This window comes from Sus scrofa, chromosome 8, assembly GCF_054392235.1.
Source record: "Sus scrofa isolate SSC_HxYL_T2T_F1_AM1 chromosome 8, Sscrofa_HxYL_maternal_Yorkshire_Landrace_v2.0, whole genome shotgun sequence".
Lineage (NCBI taxonomy): Eukaryota > Metazoa > Chordata > Mammalia > Artiodactyla > Suidae > Sus > Sus scrofa.
The window spans coordinates 9,231,974-9,259,220 of NC_139390.1; the positions used below are offsets into that span (position 1 = coordinate 9,231,974).

Genomic DNA, 27,247 nt, shown 5'->3' on the forward strand with positions numbered 1-27,247 from the left:
GCTGTGCCACTTCTTATTCTGTGATCTCAGGTGAGTTACAGAGGAATATCAGTTACACTGCCTGTAAGGTAGTAAGATGTCCTCCTTCCTAACTCATGCAGGCGTTGTGAGGAATAAATGAAATTATTTTCAGTGCCTACAGCATGCAGGGGCTAAATAAATGTTTTGCCTTTTCTTTTGCTCATTGTTCCCTAAAGCCACATATTTGTTTTATGATTTTCCACCTTCACATGCCATTTCTTCTTATTCTCCCCAGATGCCTCATTGCTATGTCTCTCCCTTTTTTCTCCAGCATCTTACTTGCTGTTGGAAGTCTGGCTTGACCCAATGTGAGGCCCTCTTCTCCATTCCAGATCCAGGACACCATTCCCTGAAGGAGCCATCAGGGGCCTGTGGGATAGAGGCCATTGCCGGGGATGCCCTGATAGAGGTAAGTGAAGCCCCAGAAGATCAGCTTTGTCCAGGGGGCCAGGGGTCCTCAGGATTATAACAGCAGTGGACCCAGGATGCTTCCCGTCTGGGATCAGGGACTATGGAAAACAATGGAGTAGGACTCCAGGGACCAACAGAAAGAAACATTCTACTGGGAAACATGAGCGGCAGTCCTGGGCCTTTCACATGTCATTTTTTTTTTCCACGGATGAGTCACATATGTTATTGAAGCATCAGTTTTCTCATCTTCAAAATGGAGTCCGTACTTACCTTTTTGTCTCTCTTACCCTCCACAACACCACAGACTCCAACAGGCAGGGGCTATATTTTATTTTCAGCGTCCCAATTACATCCAGCTCATGGTATATTACCTGGCACCTTGTAGCCACGATAACTACTTGTTGAAAACTAAAGTGAGTGTAGGAGTTCCTGTCATGGCTCAGTGGTTAATGAACCTTACTAGTATCTATGAGGAGGTGGGCTCGATCTCTGACCTTGTTCAGTGGGTTAAGGATCTGGTGTTGCTGTGAGCTGTGGGGTAGGTCGTAAATGCAACTCAGATCCCCCGTTGTTGTGGCTGTGGTGTAGGCTGGCATGTAGCTGTTTCGACCCCTAGCCTGGAAACCTCTATATGATGTGGGTGCAGCCCCAAAAAGACCAAAACAAATTAAAGTGAGTGTAACATAAGAAAGCATAGATATAAATGTTTGTAAACTTCAGGTATAACAACAATGTTCTCACCACCTCCAAGATTAGCATCCGTTTCTATGCTTAGCAGGCATACAGTTTGTGTTGGCTGATAGCCTCCACATCCTCTGTGCAATGTAGAGCATATTGTGAGGTTGTTTTCATCAAAAATACGGAATATTTTCAAGCAGGAGAGCACCTGTCCTGTGTCAGACCGTACCTATAAATCTCCAGGTTGTCTAAGGTCTGATGGCAGGTAGGTAACATGCAGGTCTCTACCTGCTCCCTCTGTACTCAGAGAACATATTGCTTAAGACGCTTTCCTGCTGAGCCTGAACGTGGCTTCCACATTCTTCTCTCCTGCTGTAAAAATAGGGCTGTCCTTATCCTTCAACCCAAACAAATATCTCAAAGAATTATGATTTGGTTTTGCTGCTAGGAAAAAAGAGAAATAGCAAAGAGGGAATGAATCAATCCATCCAAGGGAGATTACTGTTAAATTGATTAGAAACAAGCCCCACCCCCACCCCTGCATAGAAAGGCCACACCCAGAACACCGGATTCAACTGCTCTGTCTCGGTGATGGGCTGCATTTTTTTTTTTAATAATATTTTAAAGCACTTTACAAACATTTCTAAATTGATATAATGCCTTGGAACCAGTTTAGAACACAGCAACAAGAGTGATTAAAAGGCCAGAAGAACTGATTTATAATGAAAGATAAAGAATGGAATATGACCTGAAGTTTCCATCTTGGCTCAATGGTTAATGAACCCGATTAGTATCCATGAGGACGCCGGTTTGATCCTTGGCCTTGGTCAGTGGGTTAAGGATCTGGCATTGCCATGAGCTGTGGTGTAAGTCACAGATGCCTCTTGGATCCCACGTTGCTGTGGCTGTGGTGTAGGCCGGTGGCTGTAGCTCTGATTTGACCCCTAGCCTGGAAACCTCTGTATGCTGTGGGCGTGGCCCTAAAAAGCAAGAAAAAAAAAAAAAAAAGAATAGAATATGACCTGAAATTTGACCAAAGATGCATTGGCAGTTATCTCAGCCACCTGTAATTACCTGGCAGTGTGTGAACTCCAAAGTGAGAGATGGATTATTGCATTCTGCCATTAGGGGTTTTAAAAGAGAAAGCTCATTTCTTTTTTTTTTTTTTTTTTTAAGGAGAAAAGTTTAGCCAGGCAGATCGATTCTCTAAGGGCTCAGAAAGCTGTAGACTCAAGGTTGCTGTAGGACCAAGAGAATGACTCTCTTTTACCATCAGGCGTAAAACCAAAGCCTTCTTCCATCCACCCGCCTTCCCATCCTCCCCTCTCTCACGGTCCATTGGCAATAGTTTATGATTTGGAGAGACTTTACTGTCTTTGTATCTCTGGGAATAAACTGAGGATCTGCAGAATCAACTTAAGGAAAATTAAAGGCATGAATTCCTGTCTACAAGGAGCTAATTTGGAGACTAAACAGGGACGGAGTTCCATACTCTTCCTGTGTACCTACTAAAGGACTGAATTCTTCTCATTGGTACCTGGGGCCTGGGACCCTGGCCACAGGGAAGTTTCGGGAGTTGGGTTGTGTGGGGAATGGTGGTGCCTATTTTGATCGGCTGTGGCCCAGTGGAAATCAATGATACTGACCCATGCAAAGCTGAACTTAAGAACTACTGGAAAAATGAACACTTTCAAATCCCAAAGCATAGGGTCTGCAAAAGAGGTTAATTTGGTGGAATAAATAGGTTCACAAGAATAGGTGGATCCAGAAGACAAGCTGATGACTTATAGGCAGAGGAGTGAGTCTTTGAAAAAGAGCTGTGGTCATAGTGACAAGTGGATGTTTGCTATGGGGCTGTAAGGAGAGTGGGAGACACACACACCAGTAGAACCAGTAGACGATTGATTGAGCAGCTAAGGCTCAGTGCCGCTATCATGCACAATGGCAGCAAGTCCCTTCTTATAGTGTTTGGTGTGTGATCGGTGTCCCTGGACTTAGGAGAGGCAGAAACACCTAAGGGGCTCTGACAGAGGGTTACGGGGGTGCAGAGGAGGAGCCATGATCTATTCAGAAGCATTTGGGAAGAGTTTCAGAGGACATGACATTTATGCTAATTCATGATGATGCAGAATTTACTAGGAAAAGAGAGAGGGAAACGAATTCCAGACAGAGGACAAAACTACAAATGTAAGGGGGTCTGGGGGAGCTGAGTTGCCCTGAGCACTGTCTGCAAGATGGCAGGGGGAGGCAGGGGGGAGATCTTGGAACAGCATGTTGCTGGGAGGGCACCATTCCCTGGGCACGGGGAAGTCATGGAAGAGTTACGCAGGAAGCTATTTGACGAGAGAAAGGTTAGGAAAGATAGAGAGGGTGGAGGTGAGGTGAGGCTGGTGGCAGGGCACCAACTGGGAGGCTGCTGAAATAGCCCAGGCAAGAAGGGTCTGACCAATGTCACTGGGGTGGGAGGAAGGATCGGCAGGGACGACCTCATGGGTCTTTCCCTCACACCTTTGCCCACGTCTGCTTCCCTTCTGATGAATCAGGCCGGACGGCTCTTACATTTATGCGGTCGAGGTCACTGCTGGCTAGGGCATGGAAATACCTGGAAATGTTTTATTTTTAACTTGCTTGGGCATAGAGACTGACAAATATCTCGAACAACGGAACTTGGCATGTCCTTCATCATCTGGCAAAATGACTCTGCCTTATTAATAGCGGGAGCCGGCTCATAACTCTTAGCCGCATTTCTAACAAACCCTTTCCCTTTCTCTGGGGTTGATAAATTTGATAAAAATTTGGAGTGGTGCGGAAAGGTTATGTGGAGCACATTCCATGTCCCGCAGGTTGAGAACCAGATGGATTTTCAGTCATGGACTCTAATAATGTGTGATATTATAGGGAGCAGAGTACACAAAATATTACAGCAAGTCCCAAGCACTATACTTACCACAATCTCCTGAGTTTACAGCCCTCCCACCAGATACCTAATATATAAGATTGTGGTCCAGTGCTATAAACGGGCTTAACACAGTCTATTCTGAAAAACTGGTACTTCAATAAATAAGATAAGTGGAGGAACCAGGATATAAGAAAACATATAAAAAACCTTTTGAAGGTCACCCAAGCCTGGGGAGATAAAACTCAATAGTTCAGGGACAGAAGCGAAATGGAGTTTTCTTTGTTTTAGATAGAAAATTACAAGGCGCTGTTTGAGGTTATAGCTGGAGCTGGAGTAGTCCCTTGCAAGAGTGCAATTTAACAAGCCAGCTAGGAATCTGACCCCATGTGCCTAAAGGAAACAGATAACTTTTGGTTGGCTCCTTACCGTGATGAGAAATGCCCCACTAGGAAGGGAAACTTCAGAGGGCATGAAAAATGGCCTGTGCCTTGTTTCGAGTGGTAAATACATCGGCAGAGTCCAACTGACAAAACTCATCAAATTGAACACCAAAGATGGGGGCATTTTACTGATACCAACCCATCGAGAAACATAAACAATTAAAAAAAAAAAAGCAAAAGAGGAGGAAGGAAAAGCACTCTGCTATCGTCCCATTGGCAAATTAACAGGAACCAGGTAGTGGAGTAGATCACACTTGGGGTGGTCAGGATGTCGGGATCCCAAACCTACCCCCACCAGACTTATGGCTTGGAGGAAAGGACAAGTTTATTTAATATATTTGGGGGGCCCAGACTGCCTCTGATAACTTGACTGGAGAAGAGGATCCATCTCTGCCTTTGGCTTTTCTGTCCAAGTACAAAACTAATTAAGTCTCTCTGTGAACTTAGAACCCAGTGTAGGGATAACAAATAGATTTCATTTCCTCTCATTCATGAATCACACATGGAGGACTCAGCTAAAAAAGGTTTCAAGACCTCATCGATGCCAGAAGAGGAAAATCAGCATTGATTAGTGATGTCTGTTGAGGGTGTAGTAGGGTGGTCTGGAGTGAGTACGCTGAATATCTGCTCACTGCGGCTGCCCTAATTTTTTGAAGGAAGATGGAGGATGGGATCTGGCTTCTCAAGGCCACCAGGAAGTTCCCCTAGTGGTGGAAGCAGTGACTGTGGTGCTGCTGGGAATGTTAAGGCACATTGGGTCTGGAGATAAGTTCTGTTTCTTCCCGAAATTTTCAGAGGTGAGGCTGGCTTAAGAGAGCCAAGCAAAGAGTGTGACCAAAGGAGCTGGGCAGAGGTAGAAACCAGGTCCATGAAAAGGTGACCAAAGCCAGAGAGAAAGAAGGCAGAGAAAGTGAGTATTGACTGGTTTAGGAAGGGTTTTGGATTCTCTGATTGGATGGGGTGTAGCCCCAGTGGCTTGGAGAATGGGGTGCTGTTGTCAGGTTGCACTGCTGAATTCTGGCTCCTTTAACCACCTCTCCTTGAGGACAGACGTAATACCAGGGTCTGGGGGAAGGGGATCAGATGTGAGGGAAGGCAGAAAAGGGAGCAGATGAAGGAATCCATAGGGAGCCTCGGAGGGAAATACCCGATGTAGGATGCTGTCTCATGCACTGCTGGCCATCTCCCTTCTTTGGCTGCTCACCCTTTCTAGTCCAGATCTTTTTTTTTTTTTTTTTTAAATGACAGAGAATGTATGTGTACTGTAAAGCATATCAAGTGCTTTTTTAAAGACTTTAGTTTTTATTTTTCTTCCTTTTTATAGCTGCACCTGTGTCGTATGGAAGTTCCTGGGCCAGGGGTATATTTGGAGCTGCAGCTGCAGGCCTTAGACCACAGATCAGAGCCACCTCTTTGACCTACGCTGCAGCTTGTGGCAATGCTGGATGTTTAAGCCACGGAGCAAGGTGAGGAATCAAACGTGCATCTTCATGGACACCCTGTCGGGTTCTTCACCTGCCGAACCACAGTGGGATTTCCTCAGGTGCTTTCATCTTTGGTGCTGGGTGTGATGATTTCCACATGCACACATGGAACTTCCTCTCTAATCAAGGTTTCCATTTCCAGTCTCCCAGAAGTGGCCCTGCGATGTGTCCTAGTCTGTTACCTCCTATTCTGGGGTGATCACCAGAGTGACCAATTGTCCCCCTTTGCCTGGAACTGAGGGGTTTCCTGGAATGTGGAACTTTCAGGGTCAGAACTGGGGACGTCTTGGGAAAACCAGGATGGTTGGTCACCCTGGTTCCCAGGATTCTGCCATTGGTCTTCACTGATTAATTTTTCCTGGTTTCAAACTCCATTCAGCAGAGTCATAGGTACTTGTTTGCATCTGGCTTCCTTCATGAAACACTGTATCTGCGTGAGATCACTCTGATTATTGCATATAGCAGTTCCTTTTAAAAATTTGATTGCTGGGAAGCTCTCCCCCGGCACAGTGGGTTAAGAATCTGACTGCAGGAGTTCCCGTCATGGCTCAGTGGAAATGAATCCAACTAGGAACCGTGAGGTTTCGGGTTTGCTCCCTAGCCTCGCTCAGTGGGTTAAGGATCTGGTGAGGCCGTAAGCTGTGGTGTTGGTCACACACACAGCTTGGATCTGGCGCTGCTGTGGCTGTGGTGTAGGCCAGCAGCTGTAGCTCTAATTCGACCCCTAGCCTGGGAACCTCCATATGCCGAAGGTGTGGCCCTAAAAAAAAAAAAAAAAAAGAATCTGACTGCAGTGGCTTGGGTTGCTGTGGAGGTGTAGGTTTGATCCCCGGCCCCAGTGCCGTAGGTTAATGGATCTGGTGTTGTGCAACTGTGGCCTGAATTCAATCCCTGGCTGAGGAACTTCCAGATGAGGCAGGATATGGCCATAAAATTTAAAAAAAGAGTTTTATTCCTTGTTAGTGTCCATGGTATGACTACACCACAGTTTGTCCATTTTCCTGTTGAAGGGCGTTTGGGTTCAGGTACTTTCCGATGTTGATAATAAATGCACTGACTAGCCTGCAAGATGAATCTGTTTTTTATTGTGAGTTTCCTCAAATGTGTAGGAATTAAGAGGAGGGATAAATTGTAAGGACATCAATAATCAAAATAGGGGTTGGTGATTACTCTGTTTCCTTAAAACAATTCCAGGGACTGGGTAAAGAGAGTAATTATGTGATTTTCATGATGACCCTATCTGGTACCATAATTGCCCCCCCTCCCCCATTTAACATTTGTGAAAACTGATGTACAAAGCAGTTAAATGCCTTGTGCCCAAGTTAGAATTTGAACCCGAGCCACCTGGCCCCTGCACCTGCTTTCTCAACCACTCAATGCCCCTTGCAAAAATGAGACAAATCTTAATTAAGAGGGTATTCTCCCTGAGTATAATACTGAAATCTGCACGGCCTCTGTAAATTTGGAAAATTGATGCTTTCCTGCCTACTCCAGGGTTGTGAATGATTGTAGTCTCCAAGGTGCTGAGAAATTTCTTCCAAGTACAATGGTCCAGCCATTCCATGACTTCTAATTAAAGATCTGCCACACCTTTTCTGTTTTCATGGCTCTGTGAATTGAAGTTTGGTGCTTGTCATCAGCCTGTACATGGAGTAAAACATGAGCCATTGCATTTGCCAACCTGCAGCACCCCCTGAGTGGAGCTCAGGTGCCCTGTGCTCTGGAAACAATGGAAGAACAGGCCTTCAGAGAGTCAGATATTTTTAGAAGACTTTATGAGCCCAGTTCTCGCATCTCCTCAGATCTAGAAAGCACTAAAATCCTTCAACGGTGACTGATGTCTGTGACTAGTCGTCACTTTTATTAAACCAGCAGCGAACTTCTATAAAATGTGTGCTTGGCTGCGTGCCCGTCCCCCTTCACCTTCCTGACTTGTATCTTGATATTCCCCCTTTCCTCTTTGGGGCAGTATTACCTGGGCTGTGGCTAGTGGGCAAAACAAAAGATGTCCGGAGGACAGCCACTCCCAAGGGTTGGCCAGTGAGCCCTGAGGGAACCAGGGAAGAAATGGGGACTGGCCCGCAGTTGAAGTGCACCTCAAAGGAGTGACTCCAGTGAGCCCAGACCTTTAGTTCTTCCCTTGAAATAGGTTTTCTGTAAATCTTCTGCTGTAAATACGGTTTTCTGTAAATCTTTTCTTCCTACTACCTTCCCTTTGTTGCAAAACTCATATATCCTAACCGCCCCCCCACCACCTCAGAGCCATTGCTCTAGGCTACCTGAGATGCTGTCTCCTGGGCTTGAGTCCTAATTTCACCACGAATAAAACAACTCTCAACTTTCAGGTTGTATTTTTTGTCTTTTGTCTTTTTAGGGCCGCACCTGGGGCATCTGGAGGTTCCCAGGCTAGGGGTCAAATCAGAGCTATAGCCACCGGCCTACACCACAGCCACAGCAATGCCAGATCCTTAACCCACTGAGCAAGGCCAGGGATCGAGCCTGCAACCTCATGGTTCCTAGTCGGATCCGTTAACCACTGAGCCATGACGGGAACTCCCAGGTAGTATTTTTTTTTTTTTTTTTTTTTTTTTTTAGTCAACAGCTCTCTGATGGTCCATGAAGTTCTCTGCACTTGGAACATTATGATTGTCCTAGAGGTAAGGCATTTATAGAGTGTGTTCTGTGTTTCAAGGAGCTGGACGCTCTGAAGTGCATGTCAGAGATGGAAAGCGTAGATTCCAATTTTATTAGCAGAGTGAAATTGACTGTCCCCCCTATTGTGCTCCTGAGAATACCAAGGATCTGGTAAGCCTTCAGATGGGAGGAAATTTTTTCCCCAGGTCAGTAGTGCCTGGGGGTCTGGAGAGAAAGGACATGTGAGTGTTTTGGTGGAATGGAGTTAATCAGTACCATCTTTAACTGAATTGTTTTTGCAGAAGCCAAGGGTGAAGTGGGCAGATAGATAACGGAAATAATTGCTTTGTTTCCAGGGTGAGTCATTTCTAGCCTGAGGCACTAGAGTCCGATTTCAGTTGATTGCATCACATTCTGCTTTAGCATAGAGATTAATTTATATCTTGGTGGGCTTGTGTGATGAAATTGTTCTCTGAAATGTTTCGAGGTTTAATAAAGCAGATGAAGATCTGTGAGTAGGCAAAGTTTCAAAGGCCTGTGACTTTTAAACAAAGACCTAATGAACAAACAGTAGGTTGTGACTTTAAATCATCACTCATGGAGTTCCCATCGTGGCTCAGCAATAGCAAACCTGACTAGAATCCTCCATGAGGACTCGAGTTCCATCTCTGGCCTTGCTCAGTGGGTTAAGGCTCCAGCGTTGCTGTGAGCTGTGGTGTGGGCCTGGGAACTTCAATATGCCATGGGTGCGGCCCTAAAAAGATGAACAAATAAAATAAAATAAAAAATAAAATCATCACTCATTTCAAAAATCTGAGTTCACACCTGCTTTTGCTGTTTCCCTCTTAGCTTTCTCTTTCTTCTCGGACTCCTCTGTATCTCTGATTCCCTTCACTTTCATCCATACTTCTCCGGCTCCTCCCGGCCTTTACAAATTGGCCACAATGTCTAATGGAAACATGGATCCCAGGATATTGAAGGCAACCTCTGAGTTTTATTTTAAGGATACTGGGGCTTAGGACTGGGGAAGGGATTAGAAGTAGAGGCAGAATGGAAACTTGGCTTCAGTGATCCACTGTTGCTGAAATTTGGCCTCTGCCTGCCAATGCTGAATTGAAACACAGAGACAGAGTTTTGGGTAAAGGAGAAAAAGATAGCTTTGTTGCTTTGCCAGGCAGAGGGGGGCACAGCAGGCTAACGCCTTAAAGACTGTGCCCACCTTGGAGGGGGTTAGGCGGTTGTTTTATGGTTTGAGGGGTGTAATAAGGATCATGGCCATAGATAAGAAACAGGGGAGAGGCAAGCTTGCATTGTCTTTCAGAACTGGTGTTTAGTGGCACCAGGACTGGTTCTGGTGGTCCTCCTTCTTCCCAGAATGAAGAGGGCTTCATCAAGTAGTTCTTCCATTTGTTGGCATTTTAGTTCTGCAGAAAAGCTCAAAGATTTGTTATCTGTATTCCTGGGGGAGGAACCAGGACCCTGCCCCAAGGCTGCACTATTGTCCTGGTTCCTCTCCAAGACTGCTCCTCCTTGGTCTCTGCATCCCCTCCCTGCCCTGATGAGCAGCTGCCCTTTGGAGCTCAGGGAAGGTCTTGGAGGCTGAGGCTTAGTCCCTAAAAACAAGAAATGAAGGACACAGAGAGTCTTGTTTGCCCGCGATCTTCACAGGGCACTAGCTCGGTTACATGCTTAATATTGTTATTTAGTGTTTGTCAAAATATTTAAAGTATTGATTATCCTGTTATAAGATAGTATATGGCTCCTGTAAAATGTGTTTTAATTATTTTCACAGAAAACTGAAGAAAAAAATTAAAAATCAATTACTATGCCTTCACCCAGAGATAACGACCAGTAACAACTGGGGTTTATTTCCTTCCAGTCTTTTTTCTTTTCTTTTTTTTTTTTTTTTTTTTTTTTTGTCTTTTTGCTATTTTTTTGGGCCACTTCCATGGCATATGGAGGTTCCCAGGCTAGGCGTCTAATCGGAGCTGTAGCCGCAGGCCTCCACCACAGCCACAGCAACGCAAGATCCGAGCCGAGTCTGCGACCTACACCACAGCTCACAGCAACGCCGGAACTTTAACCCACTGCGTAAGGCCAAGGATCGAACCCGCAACCTCATGGTTCCTGGTCGGATTCGTCAACCCCTGCGCCACGACGGGAACTCCATTTTCCAGTCTTTTTTCCACTCAAGTCAACAGGAATGACATGTATTTTAAAGAGACAGGATTCTATCATAGAAGCACATCGGAATCCTGACTTTTATGCTTAATATTCTCTTTGTTAGCATTTCTCATGGCACTCAATAGTCTTTAAGATACAATAAGTTCATTTTTATCACATTTTAAACTCCACATATAAGTGATATCATGACATTTGTCTTTATCTGACTTATTTCACTTACTAGGATGATCTCTAAGTCCTTCCATGTTGCTGCAAATAGCATTATCTTTTTATGGCTAATATCCCATTTTTTGTGTGTGTATGTATATATACATACATATATCTTACGTTCTTATTCATTCATATGTTGATGGACATTTAGGTTGCTTCCATGTTTTGATGATTGTAAATAATGTTGCAATGAACGTAGGGGTCCATGTATCTTTTTGAATTAGAGCGTTCTCTGGATATATGCCCAGGAGTGGGATTGCTGGATCATAAGGTAGCTTTATTTTTAGTTTATTAAGGGACTTCCATACTGGTCTCCACAGTGGCTACATCAATTTACATTTACGCCAACAGTGTAAGAGGGTTCCTTTTCTCCACACCTTTCCAGCATTTATTATTTGTAGACTTTTTGATAATGGCCATTCTGACTGGTGTGAGGTAAAAACTTCATTATAATTTTGATTTTGAAGTTTAAATATGACTTTTAATGAGTGCATGGTGCTCTAGTCTGTGCTGTATCATAGTTTGTTTAACCACTTGTGGAACTTACTGCATGAAATTCCCTGTTTTTGATTTAAAAGCAGATGAGTGAGACATTTTATACCTCCCAAAGGGGAGGGGGGAAATCAACAATTCTAAATGAGTTGCTTTTGTTCAAAGCTCTCAATTGCTTTCTCCTTCTGTGGGTCAGAGACTCTCACAAGGGAGAAAAGCATGTCTCTGTACCCTGATCATGTTGATTTAATTACCGTCTTTGTCTAGAGATTTCCTTTGTTCTCCTGTATCCACACCAGTGGAGAATCCACTTCATTCTGTGCCTTTCCCCCCTGCCACCAATGTCGTCTTAAAATCCAATTGCTTGCTCCTGTTGCCTGCCTTGTGGGGACCCAACCCCCACCCCTCCCTGCACTGGTTTTGCTCAAAATCCTCCCGAAGCAGAAAAAGTACCTGCTGGGCACTTGCTCAGCATTGCCAGAGAGGACAAAGAAAACCTTGTTCATTGTTTGAAGCTGGCACTTTACAGTTTACCAATCCTTATCTGCCCTGGGAAAGGTAGAGAGAAAATGTTTCTGAGTTCCTAGGTGACTGACTCACAGTGTTGGAATCGCAAATCAGACCTGGTGCTGGGAATTGTTTTCAGTTGCAAGGATGAGATGGTACATGTACCACAGACTTTGATGGCAAAGACCTCTGCCGGAATCTCACCTTTGCCCTAACTTGTGGAATGCTAGGTAGATAATTCATGGAAACCACCTGTGCCTCAATTTCCTCATCTGTATCTCAGGAATAATCCTAGGTCCTGACTCATAGGCTTGGGCAAGGATTTAAAAAGACATAATGCAGAGTTCCTGTTGTGGCTCAGGGGAAACGAATCCAACTAGTAAGCATGAGGTGGTGGGTTTGATGCCTGGCCTCGCTCAGTGGGTTAAGGATCTGGCGTTGCCATGAGCTGTGGTGTAGGTGGAAGATGTGGCTTGCATCCTGTGTTGCTGTGGCTGTGGTGTAGGCCTGTAGGTACAGCTCTGATTTGACCTCTAGCCTGGGAACCTCCATGTGCCTCGGGTGCAGCCCTAAAAAGCAAAAAAAAAAAAAAAAAAAAAGCATAATGCTGCTGAAGAGTTGAGCACAGTGTCTGGAAGATTAAGGGGGTAACAAACGGTGGCAAAGACCATCACTTACCCTACCCACCAGGCTCTGTTGTTTCCACGTTCAAGGTCAACATTTATCTTCTCCGTGAATAATAGAAGATGAAAATTAACGTGATAGCCCTGAGATGATCTCTTGCATATATACATAAAATAAAGCATACTTGGGTTTAAATTGAGGAATGAGCCTTCGTTGTTCAGAACGTGATGAGAAGCTGGAGGTCAATTTTGCGAGCATCTTACTAACTGTATCGAGGGCAAGGCACTTAAGTTTTCCTTTCCTAGATGCTTATACGTCTACAAAGCTCTACGGTTCCTGACCTTGAGTCCTGCGTCCTGCAGACTCAACAACCTGGACCAAGGCCCATTTCTGGGAAGCTGCATGACCGAGCTTCCTGGTCCCAGGTGGGCAGATCAGCTGCCCTTTGGCTTTGAAACCCGTTGGAGCTGTCCTGTCCACTTCGGAGGAGCGACGTGACCTTCACACCACAGATGTGGGTGTTCTCTGTGAGCCAAGTATGGATGTACCCAGGGCGGAAAAGATGTTCTGTGCCGCGGAGAACAATTTAGTGTAATATCTGCTCGTAAACACAGCCGTTTCCTCCGAAAGTGATGCATTAGCCTGCCGGCTGGCCGCCCTGCTGCTCCTTCAGGCTGAACAGTAGCAACGTCTGAATCACCTTCCGGAAGCACCTTGTGGCAATTTGCTAATTATTTTTATGATGACAGGTCAGCAGTAAAGGTGGCCTTCCTGCTCTGCTCTTTCTCTTCAGACGTATGACAGGAGAGCCCATTTTTCAAAGGGGTTTAAGGACTCAGGCGGCCAGGCACTGGAGGCCCTGAGCACTGGCTGAGTTTCTCCTTGTTTCTTTCTCTTTGCATTTTCTTGTCCAGGGCCAGGTTTTTTTTCCTCCTTGGCATTAGAAGGTGTTTTCGAGGTTTCTGTGGCTGTCGTAACAAAGCACCACAAACTAGGTGACTTAAAACAGCAGAAATTTATTCCCTCATAGTTCTGGAGGCAAGAAGTTCAAGATCAGGGTGTCAGCAGGGCTGTTCCAGGCCTGCCTCTTCCTTTTTGAGGTTGTCGGCAATCCTTGATGTTTGACGGTTTGTGAATGCATGAGCCCATTCTCTGCCTCCACTGTCACAGGGCGTTTTCCCTGTGTGTGTCTGTGTGTGTCTCTTCTTGTTAGGACACTATTTCCAAATGAGGTTACATTAGGAAGTACTGGGGGAAGAATTCGAACACACAATTTTTTTGGCCGTGCCCAGGGCATGCCGAAGTTCCCAGGCCAGGGATCAAACCTGAGCCACATCAGTGACCCAAACCACTTCAGTAACAACTCAGGATCCTTAACCCACTGAGCCACTAGGGAACTCCAACCACTCTTTTTTTTTTTTTTTTTTTTTTTCTTTTTTCTTTTTGCCATTTCTTGGGCTGCTCCTGTGGCATATGGAGGTTTCCAGGCTAGGGGTCGAATCGGACCTGCAGCCGCCAGCCTCCACCAGAGCCACAGCAACGCAGGCTCCGAGCCTTGTCTGCAACCTACAACACAGCTCACGGCAATGCCAGATACTTAACCCACTGAGCAAGGGCAGGGACCGAACCCTCAACCTCATGGTTCCTAGTCGGATTCGTTAACCACTGAGCCACGACAGGAACTCCATTTTTTCTTTTTTTTTTTTTAATGGCAGCACCTGTGGCATATTGGCAGTTCCTAGGCCAGGGGTCAAATCAGAGTTGCAGGAGTTCCTGTCATGGCTCAGCGGTTAGCAAACCCAACCAGCATCCGTGAGGACGTGGGTTTGATACTTGTCCTCGATCAGTGGGTTAAGTATCTGGTGTTGCTGTGAGCTGTGTGGTATAGGTCAAAGACATGGCTGAGATCCAGCGTTGCTATGGTTCTGGTGTAGGCCAGCGGTTCTGATTGAACCCCTAGCCTGGCAAACTCCATATGCTGGAAAAAGATAGCAAAGGGTACTTCATTTATGAAAACTTGGGGCCTTATTTCTAACAATTCACCAGACTGGTGAGGAGGTGCTTTAATTGCTTGCTTTGTAGGTAGGAAGAAGGGGCTCAGCTCCAGGCTTATATTTGTTGTGGTTACACATGTGTTAAAGGCCATATGCCCTCTTTGAAATGCCTTTGTTTGTTTGGGTGAATACAACCTTCTTTGAATTCTAACAGGATTACAGCATTCCAAGTAATAAAGAAATAGTGACTTTCCACCTTCCTTCGGAGTCACAAGACCCATAGCCCAGGGGCTCCCTTGTTCTGGTGGCACCTCTTCTATGATAAATCCCCGTTTCCAGCCTAAAGGGAAACATTTATAGGGTCGTATTAAAATGACCACAGAAAAGTTAAAATTCTGAAGTTAGTCATCGCAGCAAAGCCCAAAGTCTTTTAACTAAACAGGGCAGCTTTGAAATGTAATGGAAAACCTTGCAAGGCTATAATATAATGTGAAATGCTTTATTCCTTTTAGTAATTTCATGAAAAGTTGGGCAATTCTGTGGTGACTTTCATCCGAAGTGCCTCAGATGCGAGGCTAATTTTATAAATTAGGCTGTCTGTGGGGCTTCCATATCCTGCCTGTGTTTCTTCTGGATTTCCAAAACCTGTGGGGGGGTCACCCACCTCCCCCGGGATCCAGGCTAAAGGGCTCTGTGTGATGATGACTCCACTTCAGTGAGGTGTTTGGGGATCTTGAGAATTTCTTTTTCCTAATTTATATCCCAAGGAAATACTTGGCACAGTGGAAAGAAATACAGATTTGAAACGAGCTGTGTGAATCGGGGCCTCAGTTTCCTCCACTGGAAAATGAACCATTTGGACTTAAGACTTCGGAGGTTGTCTTCTGAGTCGTAGCTTCCTGGAGTCATTGGTTTGTGATGACTTTTTCTAAATTGCTCTGAAAGGTTGATCAGGAAGTTAACTATACTTTCAGGGAACCGTCTGTGACTCGGCAGTCTGCTCAGCTCTGCTGACAAAAATCTTCTGTTGCATGAAGGATTTGCCTAGTATTCGACCCCCGTTTTCTTCAGGCTTGTCAATGCCTGCAGCACAGCAGTGACCTTGCAAAAGGAAACAGCCACTCTGCATTCTTTCTGCCAGCATTTGTGCTCCCTAAAGGCTGTCCTGGAGATTATTGATGAGGGCTATGGCCAGAAGTGAGCCCTAATATTTGGATAGGTCTTTATATTTTTCACAATGAATTCATGAGCATTCATTTATTTAATCCCTCAAATAGTCTGGAGGTAAGCTAGAATGGCATTATTCTTCTCATTTGAGGACTGAGGAAACCAAAGAGCATTGAACCTGTATCACCTTAACAAGGTCACAGAGGAAAGGAATGGCAGAGGGAAGGCTGGAATACAGATTTTCTGGCTTCTAGTTCAGGTGTTCTTCCACTCTGATACATTTGTACTGAACTGTCCAGATGGGGAAGAGAAAGACCTTAACATCTACACCTACTATATGCTGGAAACTATATTAGAAAATATTTCAAGTCACCATCTGTGATTTCAAAGACTGAATTCTTTCCATCACCTACTATTTCTTCCTTGGTGACTAGAAACCAAATTTAAGTACCAAGGGCCTTTGTATGAAGCAGATCGAATTAGTTCGGTTTTGCAGGCAGCTCTAACTCTCCAGATTGTGATGGGCTAGTGTGCCCTGGGCTGGGTTCAGTCTCCTTGGTTTCCTCCAGGGAGATTTCTGTGGGGGGGTGAGTGGGGAGCAAGGGAAGCTGCCTAGGGAATGTGTCGTTTCTACCTGGGGGAGAGCACTGGAAGATGCGAGAACCTGGGAATGTCACTGCCCTCTCCTGAATGGCTGGCATGATGTTCAGAGGTACAGTTGTCCTTCCTTATTTGGGGGGGTGGGGGTTAGGTTTCAGGACCCCTGTGGATATCAAAATCTGCCCACATTTAAGTCCCTTACAAAAAATTGCATAGCATTTGCATATAACCTACATACATCCTCCTGTATACTTGAAATCATCTCTTGATTATTTATAATACCTAATACCATGCAAATGCTATGTAAATAGTTGTAGTTACAATATGAATAGTGCCTGTCACGTGGCAAATTCAAATTTTGCTTTTTTGGATTTCTCTGGAATTTTTTTCCCTGCTGTTTTCCAACCTCAGGGGGTAGGAATGTGCAGATGTGGAGGGCCAGTTGTACCAGGAATTTTTCATGGATGCTGTTAAGTCCTCCTCCCCTGATGCATGGACCTGCAATTTTATCTCTAGGGAATGACCTCAAGGAGGTATTACCAGATACTTATTTTCCTCACCAGGTGCTGTGAAGATGAAATGAGATGATATATGTAATCGTGTGGCAGAAATACAGCCAGCTGGTCACAATTAGAAAACAACATAGTGTTTTCATGAGAGGATGGACTCCGGGTGCAAGGGCTGGTCTGCCACCTGCTAGTTTCAAGTTCTGCGCCAGGTGCCTTGTAATTGGGCCCTAGTTCTCTCATCTCGCCTGATGGTGGTTCTGAGGCTTCAGTGATGTGGTCTTTCTGAATCACCAGACCTAGGGCTTTGGTCTTTTCTGCAGTCAGTCCTCAGCAAGAAGCTCCCCTTTCTTCTCACCTCTCTTTTGCGTTAATGGCTTGATTCTTGTTAAAGTATTATTAAAAAGAAATTTTTTTTTCTTTGAAAAAGATTTTTTTTTTTCTGAAGTGCTTATACTCTTCAAGAACACAGGATCTGCAAACACAGTAGCTTGCATGAGGATATGGGTTCGATCCCTGGCCTTGCTTAGTGGGTTGGCGATCCATTGTTGCCGTGAGCTGTGGTGTAGGTTGAAGACACAGCTCATATCCTGCCTTGCTGTTGCTGTGGTGTAGGATGGCAGCTGTAGTTCTGATTTGACCCCTAGCCTGGGAACTTCCATATGCTGCTGGTGCGGCCCTAAAGGGCAAAAAAAAAAAAAAAAAAAAAAAAGTTTCATGCACCCTTATGTTCATCACAGCACTATTCACAATAGCCAAGACATGGAGAAGGCCTAAGTGTCCATTGACAGATGAATGGATTAAGAAGATGTGGTGCATATATATATAATGGAATACTACACAGACATAAAAAAGAATGAAATAGAGCCATTTGCAGCAACATGAATGCAACTAGAGATTCTCATACCAAAGGAAGTCAGAAAGAGAAAGACAAATACCACATGATATCACACATGTAGAATCTAAACTATGGCGCTAAAGAACCTATTTATAGAACAGATTTACAGACATGGAGAAAAGACTTGTGTTGCCAAAGGGGAGAAGGAGGGGGAATGGACTGAGAATTTGGGGTTAGTAGATGCAAACTATTGCATTTAGAATGGTTCAGCAATGAAGTCCTACTATATAGCACTGGGAGCTACATCCGTCCAATCTCTCTCTCTCTCTTTTTTTTTTTTTTTTTTTTTTGTCTTTTTGCCATTTCTTGGGCTGCTCCCTTGGCACATGGAGGTTCCCAGGCTAGGGGTCGAATTGGAGCTGTAGCCACCAGCCTACGCCAGAGCCACAGCAACTTGGGATCCAAGCTGTGTCTGCAACCTACACCACAGCTCATGGCAACGCCAGATCCTTAACCCACTGAGCAAGGCCAGGGATCAAACCCGCAACCTTATGGTTCCTAGTCGGATTCGTTAACCACTGAGCCACGACAGGAACTCCCCATCCAATCTCTTGTGACAGAACATAATGGAAGATAATATGAGAAAAAGAATTCTTTTATGAGCCAGCTTTTCTTTTTCACCTCTTCATTGTTGCAGTGAGTGAATAAAGGCTTGATTGTTACTTTCGGTTTGGCTCATCGTGCTAATTGACCACCTGGACACCTGGAAGCCTAGCAGCTTTAAATTCATTTCTCTGGATTCTTTTAAACATGATGATGCATAATTACACAGATTGGCCAGGAACATAGAAGCATGATAAGAGTAGATCTCAAACTTCAATGCAGAATTTTCATCCCCAGCTGTCCATTTTAAAATAGTGATGCTCTGGTCTGATCCCAAACTAGTCATATCAGAATGTTTGTGGATGGAGCCCAAGCATGGTATTTTTAAAGCTCCAAATGATTCTACTATTAGCCGAGGTTGTAAACACTACTTTGATGGGCATCCAAATCACTAATCTGGGAAATTAATAGCACAGGCTCCTGAGCTCTCCTTAACCTACCATGAGAGAATCATATAAGGGTGCATTCTGGGAATCTGAGTCCAGGTGATTCTGATGCAGGTGTTTACTAATTTGAGGATTGTTGAAAAATATGGGTCCAGCCTATGAGTGTGTGTGAATGTGTGTGTGTGCATGTATCTGTGTGTATGTGGATATGGTACTTGTGGAGAGAGAGTGACCAGGAAAAAAGAAAATAAAGAACCATAAATCCAAAGAATAATGTAAAAAAAAAATGGTATATTCATTCACCCATCCATCTGTCCAGGTTGGGTGGCAACATAATGCCACAGGCAAGAGCATAAACTCCTATCAAAAACATCTGAATGCTGGCTGTGCTAATCATTAGTTCAGTTTCCTTGGGCAAAGTATGGAAACTCTCACAGCCTCGTTTTCTTCATCTGAGAAATGGGCACACATATAATACCTTCTTTCGGAGTTTCTGTTGTGGCTTACCAGGTTAAGAACATGACATAGTGTTATGAGGATGCAGGTTCCATCCCTGGTCTCGCTCAGTGAGATAAGGATCTGGCATTGCCAAGAGCTGTGTTGTAGGTCACATATGTGCTGCTATGGCTTTGTGTAGGTCAGCAGCTGCAGCTCCAATGTGACTCCTAGCCTGGGAACTTCCATATGCCACAGGTGCAGCCCTGAAAAGAAAAAGAAAATCTTCTTTCTTTTTTATTTTCTGTCATGACATTTGTATAAATAATGTTTGTAAAGTATTTAGCACAGTGCCTAGAACTTCCCTGTCTGATACGGTAGCCACCACCCCACGATTGGCTACTGAGCTTTTAAATGTGGCTAGTTGGAATTGAGATCGAAAGCACACCCTGGATTTTGAGGACTGAGAATGAAAAAAAGGGGAGAGAATGTAAAATGTTTCATTAAGAATTTTAAAATGTTACAGTGTTTTGGTTATGTTGGGTTGCAACAATAATATTTTAGACATGCTGGTTTCAGTAAAGTGTACTTTTGAAATTAGTTTTACCTGTTTCTTTTAACTTTCGCTCATGGCAGGTGTTAGTTCCTGGGCCGGCGATCAAATCCGAGCAACAGCAGTGACTTGAGTCACAGCAGTGACAATGCCAGATCCTTGATCCAACCACCGGGGAACTCCTCTTTTTACTTCGTAGAATTTAGCTACGAAAATGTTTAAAAATAACATGTGTGGCTTACATTATATTTCTGTTGAACAGTGTTGGCCTAGAATGCAGTAAACTCTCAGTGAATGTTAAGCGTATTATTATTATTGTTGTTTTATGTATTTAATTCAAAAGAAGCTAGTGAACCCTTGCTTGCTGTGAGAGATATAACCATCAATTATTGATCAGAAGGAGCGCTTGGTATCTAGTTAAGGCAGACAAAGGAATCAAGAAAGTGTGGGACTTGATTCATCCTGGAATTCTGGGGTGTGTGAGAAGTAGTCCAAACAAATTCGACATGGGATTCAGAATCATTCCTAGGACCTTTCAGATGGTGATCTTTGCCTCAGGTATTCCAAAGCATAAGCAGTCATGACAAGAAGATACATTATCACTTGCAGCAAGTAAGGGGAACACTGGGGACACTTCCCAGAGCAGTGTCTCCTGGAACAGCAAAATTGGGGAATTGTTTTTTTTTCTTTTTGTCTTTTTAAGGCCACACCTGTGGCATATGGAGGTTCCCAGGCTAGGGGTCGAATTGGAGCTGTAGCTGCTGGTCTATGCCATGACAGCAGTGCAGGATCTGAGTAGCATCTGCGACCTACACCACAGCTCACAGCATCCTTAACCCCCCGAGCAAGGTCGGGGATCAAACCTGCATCCTCTTTAATACTAGTCAGATTGGTTTGCCCTGAGCCATGACGGGAATTCCAAAATTGGGGAAGTTTTAAGTTTAGGGGTCATGCATATTCATAAAGAGACTTAAGCAGAGGTGAATTCAGCATAGACTTGGGGCAAAGATGGACAGAGCCCAGGCTTTATTTGACTGACGTCTGAGGGTCAGTATCACTGTGTCCTCCACCTTGGTGTGGCCTTAGTTCCTGCAGAACTCAGAGATGTTTTGTTACATACATCCCAGGGGAAGAAGTAGGACTCTGCTTTATCACTGCTCCATTGTTGACTGCCTTTGCTCTGTTCCTGTATTCCTGTGTTCTCTTAACGTCATTGCCACTGAGACCTGTACAAGGGCAAGCACTGTGGCCAGGCTTAGATCACAAAGTGGCTTAGGCTAGAATGAGTTCTCTAATGTCAAGAAAACCACACCTTGTTCTCTTTCTCTGGGGACCCTCAACCTATCTGTTTATATACCAAGTCTTCACAGTATAAGCCCACATCTAACATTTGTTAACTCTTTTGTAATAGCCAACTCTGAAAAAAAAAGTGAGCCTTTTTTTTTTTTTTTGCAGGAATTTTAAACTGCTTTGCCACATGCTTTTACAAATAAAAGTGAAAAGCATATATAGGGAGACTATATATATATGTATATTTAAATATATATATTGACTGCACCCATGACACATGGAAGTTCCTGGGCCAGGGATTGGGACTGAATCCAAGTTGTGGCTGCAAACTATGCCACAGCTGCAACAACACCAGATCCTTAAGCCACTATGCCATGCTGGCGATTGAACCTGCACCTCTGTAGAGACAAGCTGGATCAGTAACCCCCTGCACCACAGCAGGAGGGGTAGGGAGGTACACAGAGTAAGGAATGCTTGAAGATTCTCAAACTTGCTAATCTCTCACTGGGCACATTAAACCAAGTACTAATCCACAACTTTTACCTTTATCTGCACAAGTCTTTCCAAGGAAGATATACTTGGTGTTGAAATGACCTGAAAGTACAACCGACTGTCTTTTGTTGAGTCCTCCGGTTGCAAGTCAGTGTCTGTCTAAATATTTTTCTGCTACAAACCCATGTTCATATTTGTCTTCTTTTAGTTAATTATGTGAAGATGTGTGCAATTTTAACTTTGGACCTTCAAGGGGAGATGGCATTTTTTTTTCAGTCTATTTCCTGTGCAGAACTGGAGCTACTGCTTGTTCTTGATATAATATTGAGAAAGGGAAGACATCTGTGGTGGAACCTAAGAATCATCCTAGACTCTTTCCTCTTCGTCCTAACATCCATCAACTACCAGGTCCTGAAATCTACTCCTGCAGACCTCAAATTCATCCACTTCTCTTCAAGCTAAGAGTGGAGTCTGGAGTTCCCGTCGTGGTGCAGCAGAAACGAATCCAACTAGGAACCATGAGGTTGTGGGTTCAGTCCCTGGCCTTGCTCAGTGGATTAAGAATCCAGCCTTGCTGTGAGCTGTGGTGTAGGTCGCAGATGCAGCTTGGATCTGGCGTTGCTGTGACTGTGGCATAGGCTGGCAGCTGTAGCTAGGATTAGACCCATAGACTGGGAACCTCCATATGCTGCAGGTGTGGCCCTAAAAAGACAAAAAAAAAAAAAAAAAAGTGGAGTCTAATCCTTATGGGACTAGGAGAAGGGATGGGGAGAAGATTCTGGAATTAACACATAGGTGAAAATTAGCTATAATGAAAGTGATCTTGGGGAGTTCCCATTGTGGCTCAGCATGTTAAGAACCTGACTGGTATCATGGGGATGTGGGTTCAGTCGCTGGCCTCGCTCAGTAGGTTAAGGATCCGGTGTTGCCGCAAGCTGTGGCATGCGTCGCATGTGACTCGGACTTGGCGTTGCTGTGGCTGTGGTGTAGCCCTCAGCTGCATTTCTGATTTGACCCCTAGCCTGGGAACTTCATATGCTGCAGGTGTGGCCTAAAAAGAAAATAAAAAGTAACCTTGGGAGAAAAACCATGGGGGAGAAATGCCTGAAATTTTGCTTAACTCATCTCACCCAGGTCCATTATAACACAAAACCATAGAATAAAACTGTTATTTCTCTTCCTTTTCCAACTGAGGCCATTCTTCATCTGGACCAAAGTCTGTTTTTGACATAAGGAAAGGATGATAAGGTAAATAAGGAAATCTCTCTTTTTAAAGTTTCATTTTCTTTCTGCTGAACACGATTGTGAATCAAAGGAGGAGATGGCCCTCCCTTATGTTGGCAGACCTCTCATCAGTTTTTCTGGAAGCCGGTGCTAACCCAGTCCACCTAGATAAGGGCATTAACCAAATAGGATTATACTGGCTGACTTTAGTTATGCCATAAAGCGTTATTTAGGCTTGAGATGTAAGAAAAGCCAGTGTGAGACTCAGCTGGCCAGAATCCCAACAAACGAGAATGGGGTTTTTTTTTTTGGGAGGTGTTGAAGGGGATTATTGATAAAGGACATTTTGGCCTTCTCTGCTGGCTTCAAGGACTAAGTCTGGATTTTCCCTTACAAAGTGGCCAACTGTGGGAAGTTTTTCTACTGACCTCATTTCTACTGCCTGGTGGGTGGTCCTCACCTTCCAGACAGGTCTTCTGAACAGAACCCATTAAGGTATGGAAAGAGTTCAAAGTGCCGTGGCTAGAGCATCCTTTGGGGTGGACAGACCTGAGTTCACATCCTGGTCTTGCACGGAGCTGGACATCTGTGGGATGGTTACCGAACGCGTCAGCTCCTTCTTCTTCTTGTCTGTTAAGGCTGGGGGTCCCTGCCAACCTCATAATGTTGCTGGGAGGACTACATATGCAGTTCCCAGAAAGTTTTAAAATGGAGCTTCTTCCTTTTCTTTGACCAGTTACTGTGGAGGCAGGATCCAGAATAAATCCATTACCAACACACCCTGTGTATTGCACCCATAGAAGTCACATGAGGGCAGAAAGGACTTTGAAAGTGGCTTTATGTGAGCACGCTTTGGAGTTCCTGATGTGGCTCAGCAGTAACGAACCTGACTAGCATCCGTGAGAACCTGGGTTCAATCCCTGGCCTCACTCTGGGTTAAGGATCCGGCGTTGCTGTGAGCTGTGGTGTAGGTCACAGCAGCGGCTTGGATGTGCCATTGCTGTGGCTGTGGTGTAGGCTGGCAGCTGCAGCTCCAATTCAACCCCCTAGCCTGGGAACCTCCATATGCCATGGGTGCAGCCCTAAAAAAGACAAAAACAAAACAAAAAACCCAAAAAACTTGTGAGCACTCCTTCATCAAAAGATCATTTTTCCTGTCTTCTCACACACACAACCACCTTCAGATGACTGCAGCTTTATAAGCTGTTAGGTCTTGGGCTCAATTCATGGTGGAAGGTCACTGTCAGTGGCCACAATGTTATTATACACTGACAGTGCCTGGCTGTCCTGCCTGGGCCAGAGAAAAGACATTTGTTTTTTCTAACTCCTGATTGAAATAGCATTTTCAAGTACTTTCTAATTCAGGGTCATCTTTAATAATACCAGGATAATCTGAAGAGTGGAAACGTGGCTTCTTTCTCCTTCAATTATATCCACTTTTACTGTAACCATTCATCCCACACACCAAGTTCTAGCCTTCTTGGGGGGACAAAGAGTTTCAACGTGGAAGCTAAGCTGATTCCTTGGAAATGGGTAGCCATGATGCTTTGAGGAGGTGCCGAGCTCACCTTTGCACTCTGCAGAAATAGCCATGATTCATTGATGCTGTGTTCTGTGGGCATGGATACAGCTTGCTTCCCGTATCTTATACATCCTTCAACTGTTACCATGGCATCTGGTTCCTCTCTCCACTTCTTACCTTCTTGTGGGATATTGGCAGAAACACGGGAAAGGAAGTATCCCTCAATATGGATATTTAAGTGAACTCTCAAATGTTGAAAGAGCACACGTTTTTTTTTCTTTAGATTCCTTGGGTCGGCTTCTTTAGGATCTTCTTTCTTTCGCAGTTGGATTCAAAAGAGAAGCAACTTATTCAAGTGTTGTTAACTATGTGGTTGGATTCTTGGGATTTGTGTGCAAATATCTGATGGCTTCTGGGAAATTAACCAGCTTTCAGATATTTATCTGTCCAAGTGATGTGAAAAGAAATGGGCTTTTTAGCTAGACATAAATTGGGTTCAAATCCAAGCTCTACCTTTATTAGCCAGGTAGATAGGAAAGACATTTGTGAAAAGTTACGGGTAATCCTTGAAAAATAGAAATTGCCAAGGAACTCTACTCAGTATACTGTGATAACATATATGGGAGAGAAGAATCTGAAAAAAAAAATACATGTGTGTATAAGTGTAATTGTGCATATGTATATGTATAAGTTGTTGTACCACAGAAATTAACACAACATGGTAGATCAACTGTACTTCAATAAAACTTTTCTTTTCTTTTCTTTTTTTTTTTTTTGTTTTGGGGGGCGCTGTACCGGTGGCATATGGAGGTCCCCAGGCTAGGGGTTGAATCGGAACTGTAGCTGCCATCTTACACCACAGCCATAACCACATCAGATCCAAGCCTCATCTGCCACCTACATCACAGCTCACGGCAATGCCAGATCCTTAACACACTGAATGAGGCCAGGGATCGAACCCAAGTCCTCATGGATGCTAGTCGGGTTTGCTAACTGCTGAGCCACAACAGGAACTTCAAGAGCTTTCTTACCATAGTTATAAATATACATATTTGGTTAGGTGTTAAGTGCAAAAACAAAACAACCCCCCCCAAGCAATAAAAACTGCCTCGTCAATTTAGCACCACATAAAGAAAATTTTCTTTCACCTATGAAATTCTCCCAGGAGTTTTTACTCTGTCTGTATTGTTCTTGTCTGTTCTAATCTGAATGTGACTGATAAGAATGTAGGCATCGGATTGCTTTAAAATTTCTGTCCCCTCTGAGTGCTCTGTGGCCAGGGAATGGCCTGAATTTTCTCTTAGTTGATTTCTTGGTCTATACTTGGCCTTCCTACCATGCAGCTACTTGGACTTCCTCTTAATGTATAGACATATAGTGTTTCATTTTACTGTACAAATATCTGTTATTTAATTGATACTTTGAAAAGTTCCAAAACTTTCATCTCCTCAGTTACATGTAGCATCCTGTAAGTTCAGCTCCACCGTGGGTCCTGAGATTTTGTCTTTTTTTTTTTTTTTTTTTTTTGGCCATTTCTTGGGCCGCTCCCACGGCATATGAAGGTTCCCAGGCTAGGGGTCCAGTCGGAGCTGTAGCCGCCAGCCTACACCACAGCCACAGCAACTAAGGATCTGAGCCACATCTGCAACCTACACCACAGCTCACGGCAATGCTGGATCCCCAACCCACTGAGCAAGGCCAGGGACCGAACCTGCAACCTCATGATTCCTAGTCGGATTCATTAACCACTGAGCCACAATGGGAACTCTGAGATTTTTGTCTTAATTCTGGCGATATTCCAATATTGCAGAGAAGGTGACCATACCAACAAAATCCCCTTTATCTGCCTTTCTTTGTTTCACTTACACCCTTTGTGATCCAGTACCTCTGATCTAGTCCCTCACATACTCACCCAGAAGCTGCTGGTATATGTTGACCAGGTCCTGCAGCCCTTTCCTCCCTTAGCAGATCAAGCATTTCTCTGGCTGGGTGATATTGTGATTTGACCCTAATTACTGGTCTGGTAACGGGTGAGGTTGAATAGACTTTGGATTGGGGAATGGGTGCATATTATCCTGCAAGGGAAAGGCCTCTACACCATACTTAAGAAACTGGAGGAGAACTAAGCTTTCATCTGGAGGAACGGGCTTCGTCTCCAAGTCCACAGGGGCTGGGAGAACCTGCAATTTAAAGATTTCTAAGGGTACTGATATCAAGGTCTCCATCCTGCATGTTGGATCCCACTCCTTTCTAATCAGATCTCTGTCCAAAGCAAAGCAGATTTGATAGGGTTGAGAATTCAATCTTTTCTGAGCTCCATTTCCCCAGTACTTACATCCTGGGTCTGATCCTTAGTTTTTTCCTGTCCTCTGACCGTGGAAGACAAGGAGACCCTCTGGGTTTTGTGCTTTACCTTAAATTTGTGATTGAGCATCTTTAGTCCATCACTGTGTTTCTCTAATGCATCTAATGCACCAGCAAACATCATTCACTTCCATTGTCCTTGTAATGATTGCTTCTCCTAAACAATTAAGATGCTTAAGATGTTGCCCCTGCTAGTTCTTTTCCATCTGCCAACATTCTGGCTCTGTTCTCCATGAGTGAAAATTTTAAAGACCGCCTGGGGCTGTGAGTACATCACCTACCATGTGTGATGGAGTCCTTGTTGTCAAGCAGCCTGCAGTGATTCAGCTCCAAAGTCCTACTTTAAAATGTGCCTTTTAGACCACTCCTAGCACTGTCTCAGTTCATGTTCCCTGAGAAACCCTCTGAGATTTAGGTAGAAGGAGTTTATTGAGGGAGTTTATTGAGGAGTACTTTTACAACAGCAATGGAGAGGGATAGAGGTCAGCGGGAAAAAGTAGTACATTTGCAATGGAGATCTCAGATGATTTCACGAGGAATTTTGGAGCTGGCATGACCCTTCAGAATTGTTCCAAATCTAGGAAGCAGGTGGGTTTTGTATCCCCATATCTCCTAGACATTGGATATGG

The 27,247-nt window shown here is 44.3% G+C and overlaps 1 protein-coding gene across 16 annotated transcripts in view; it reads left to right on the forward strand.

Annotated features, from left to right (window-relative positions):
* The window catches only part of LOC110262057 (uncharacterized), a 333,859-nt gene that overhangs the window by 51,615 nt on the left and 254,997 nt on the right, over nucleotides 1-27,247 (forward strand). For 10 of the 16 annotated variants that reach the window (XR_014813625.1, XR_014813633.1, XR_014813627.1 and 7 more), the window contains one exon: nucleotides 293-430. Coding sequence is in view for 3 of the 16 variants with exons in the window: in XM_084973855.1 (XP_084829981.1) it covers nucleotides 354-430; nucleotides 8,529-8,590; nucleotides 15,346-15,396 (190 nt within the window). In the remaining 13 variants the exon portion in view is untranslated. Of the gene's footprint in view, nucleotides 1-292; nucleotides 432-8,528; nucleotides 8,591-8,869; nucleotides 8,925-15,345; nucleotides 15,863-16,908; nucleotides 17,281-19,809; nucleotides 20,033-27,247 lie in introns of those variants that run through there. The other 6 variants (XR_014813636.1, XM_084973854.1, XM_084973856.1 and 3 more) reach the window with 5 other exon arrangements.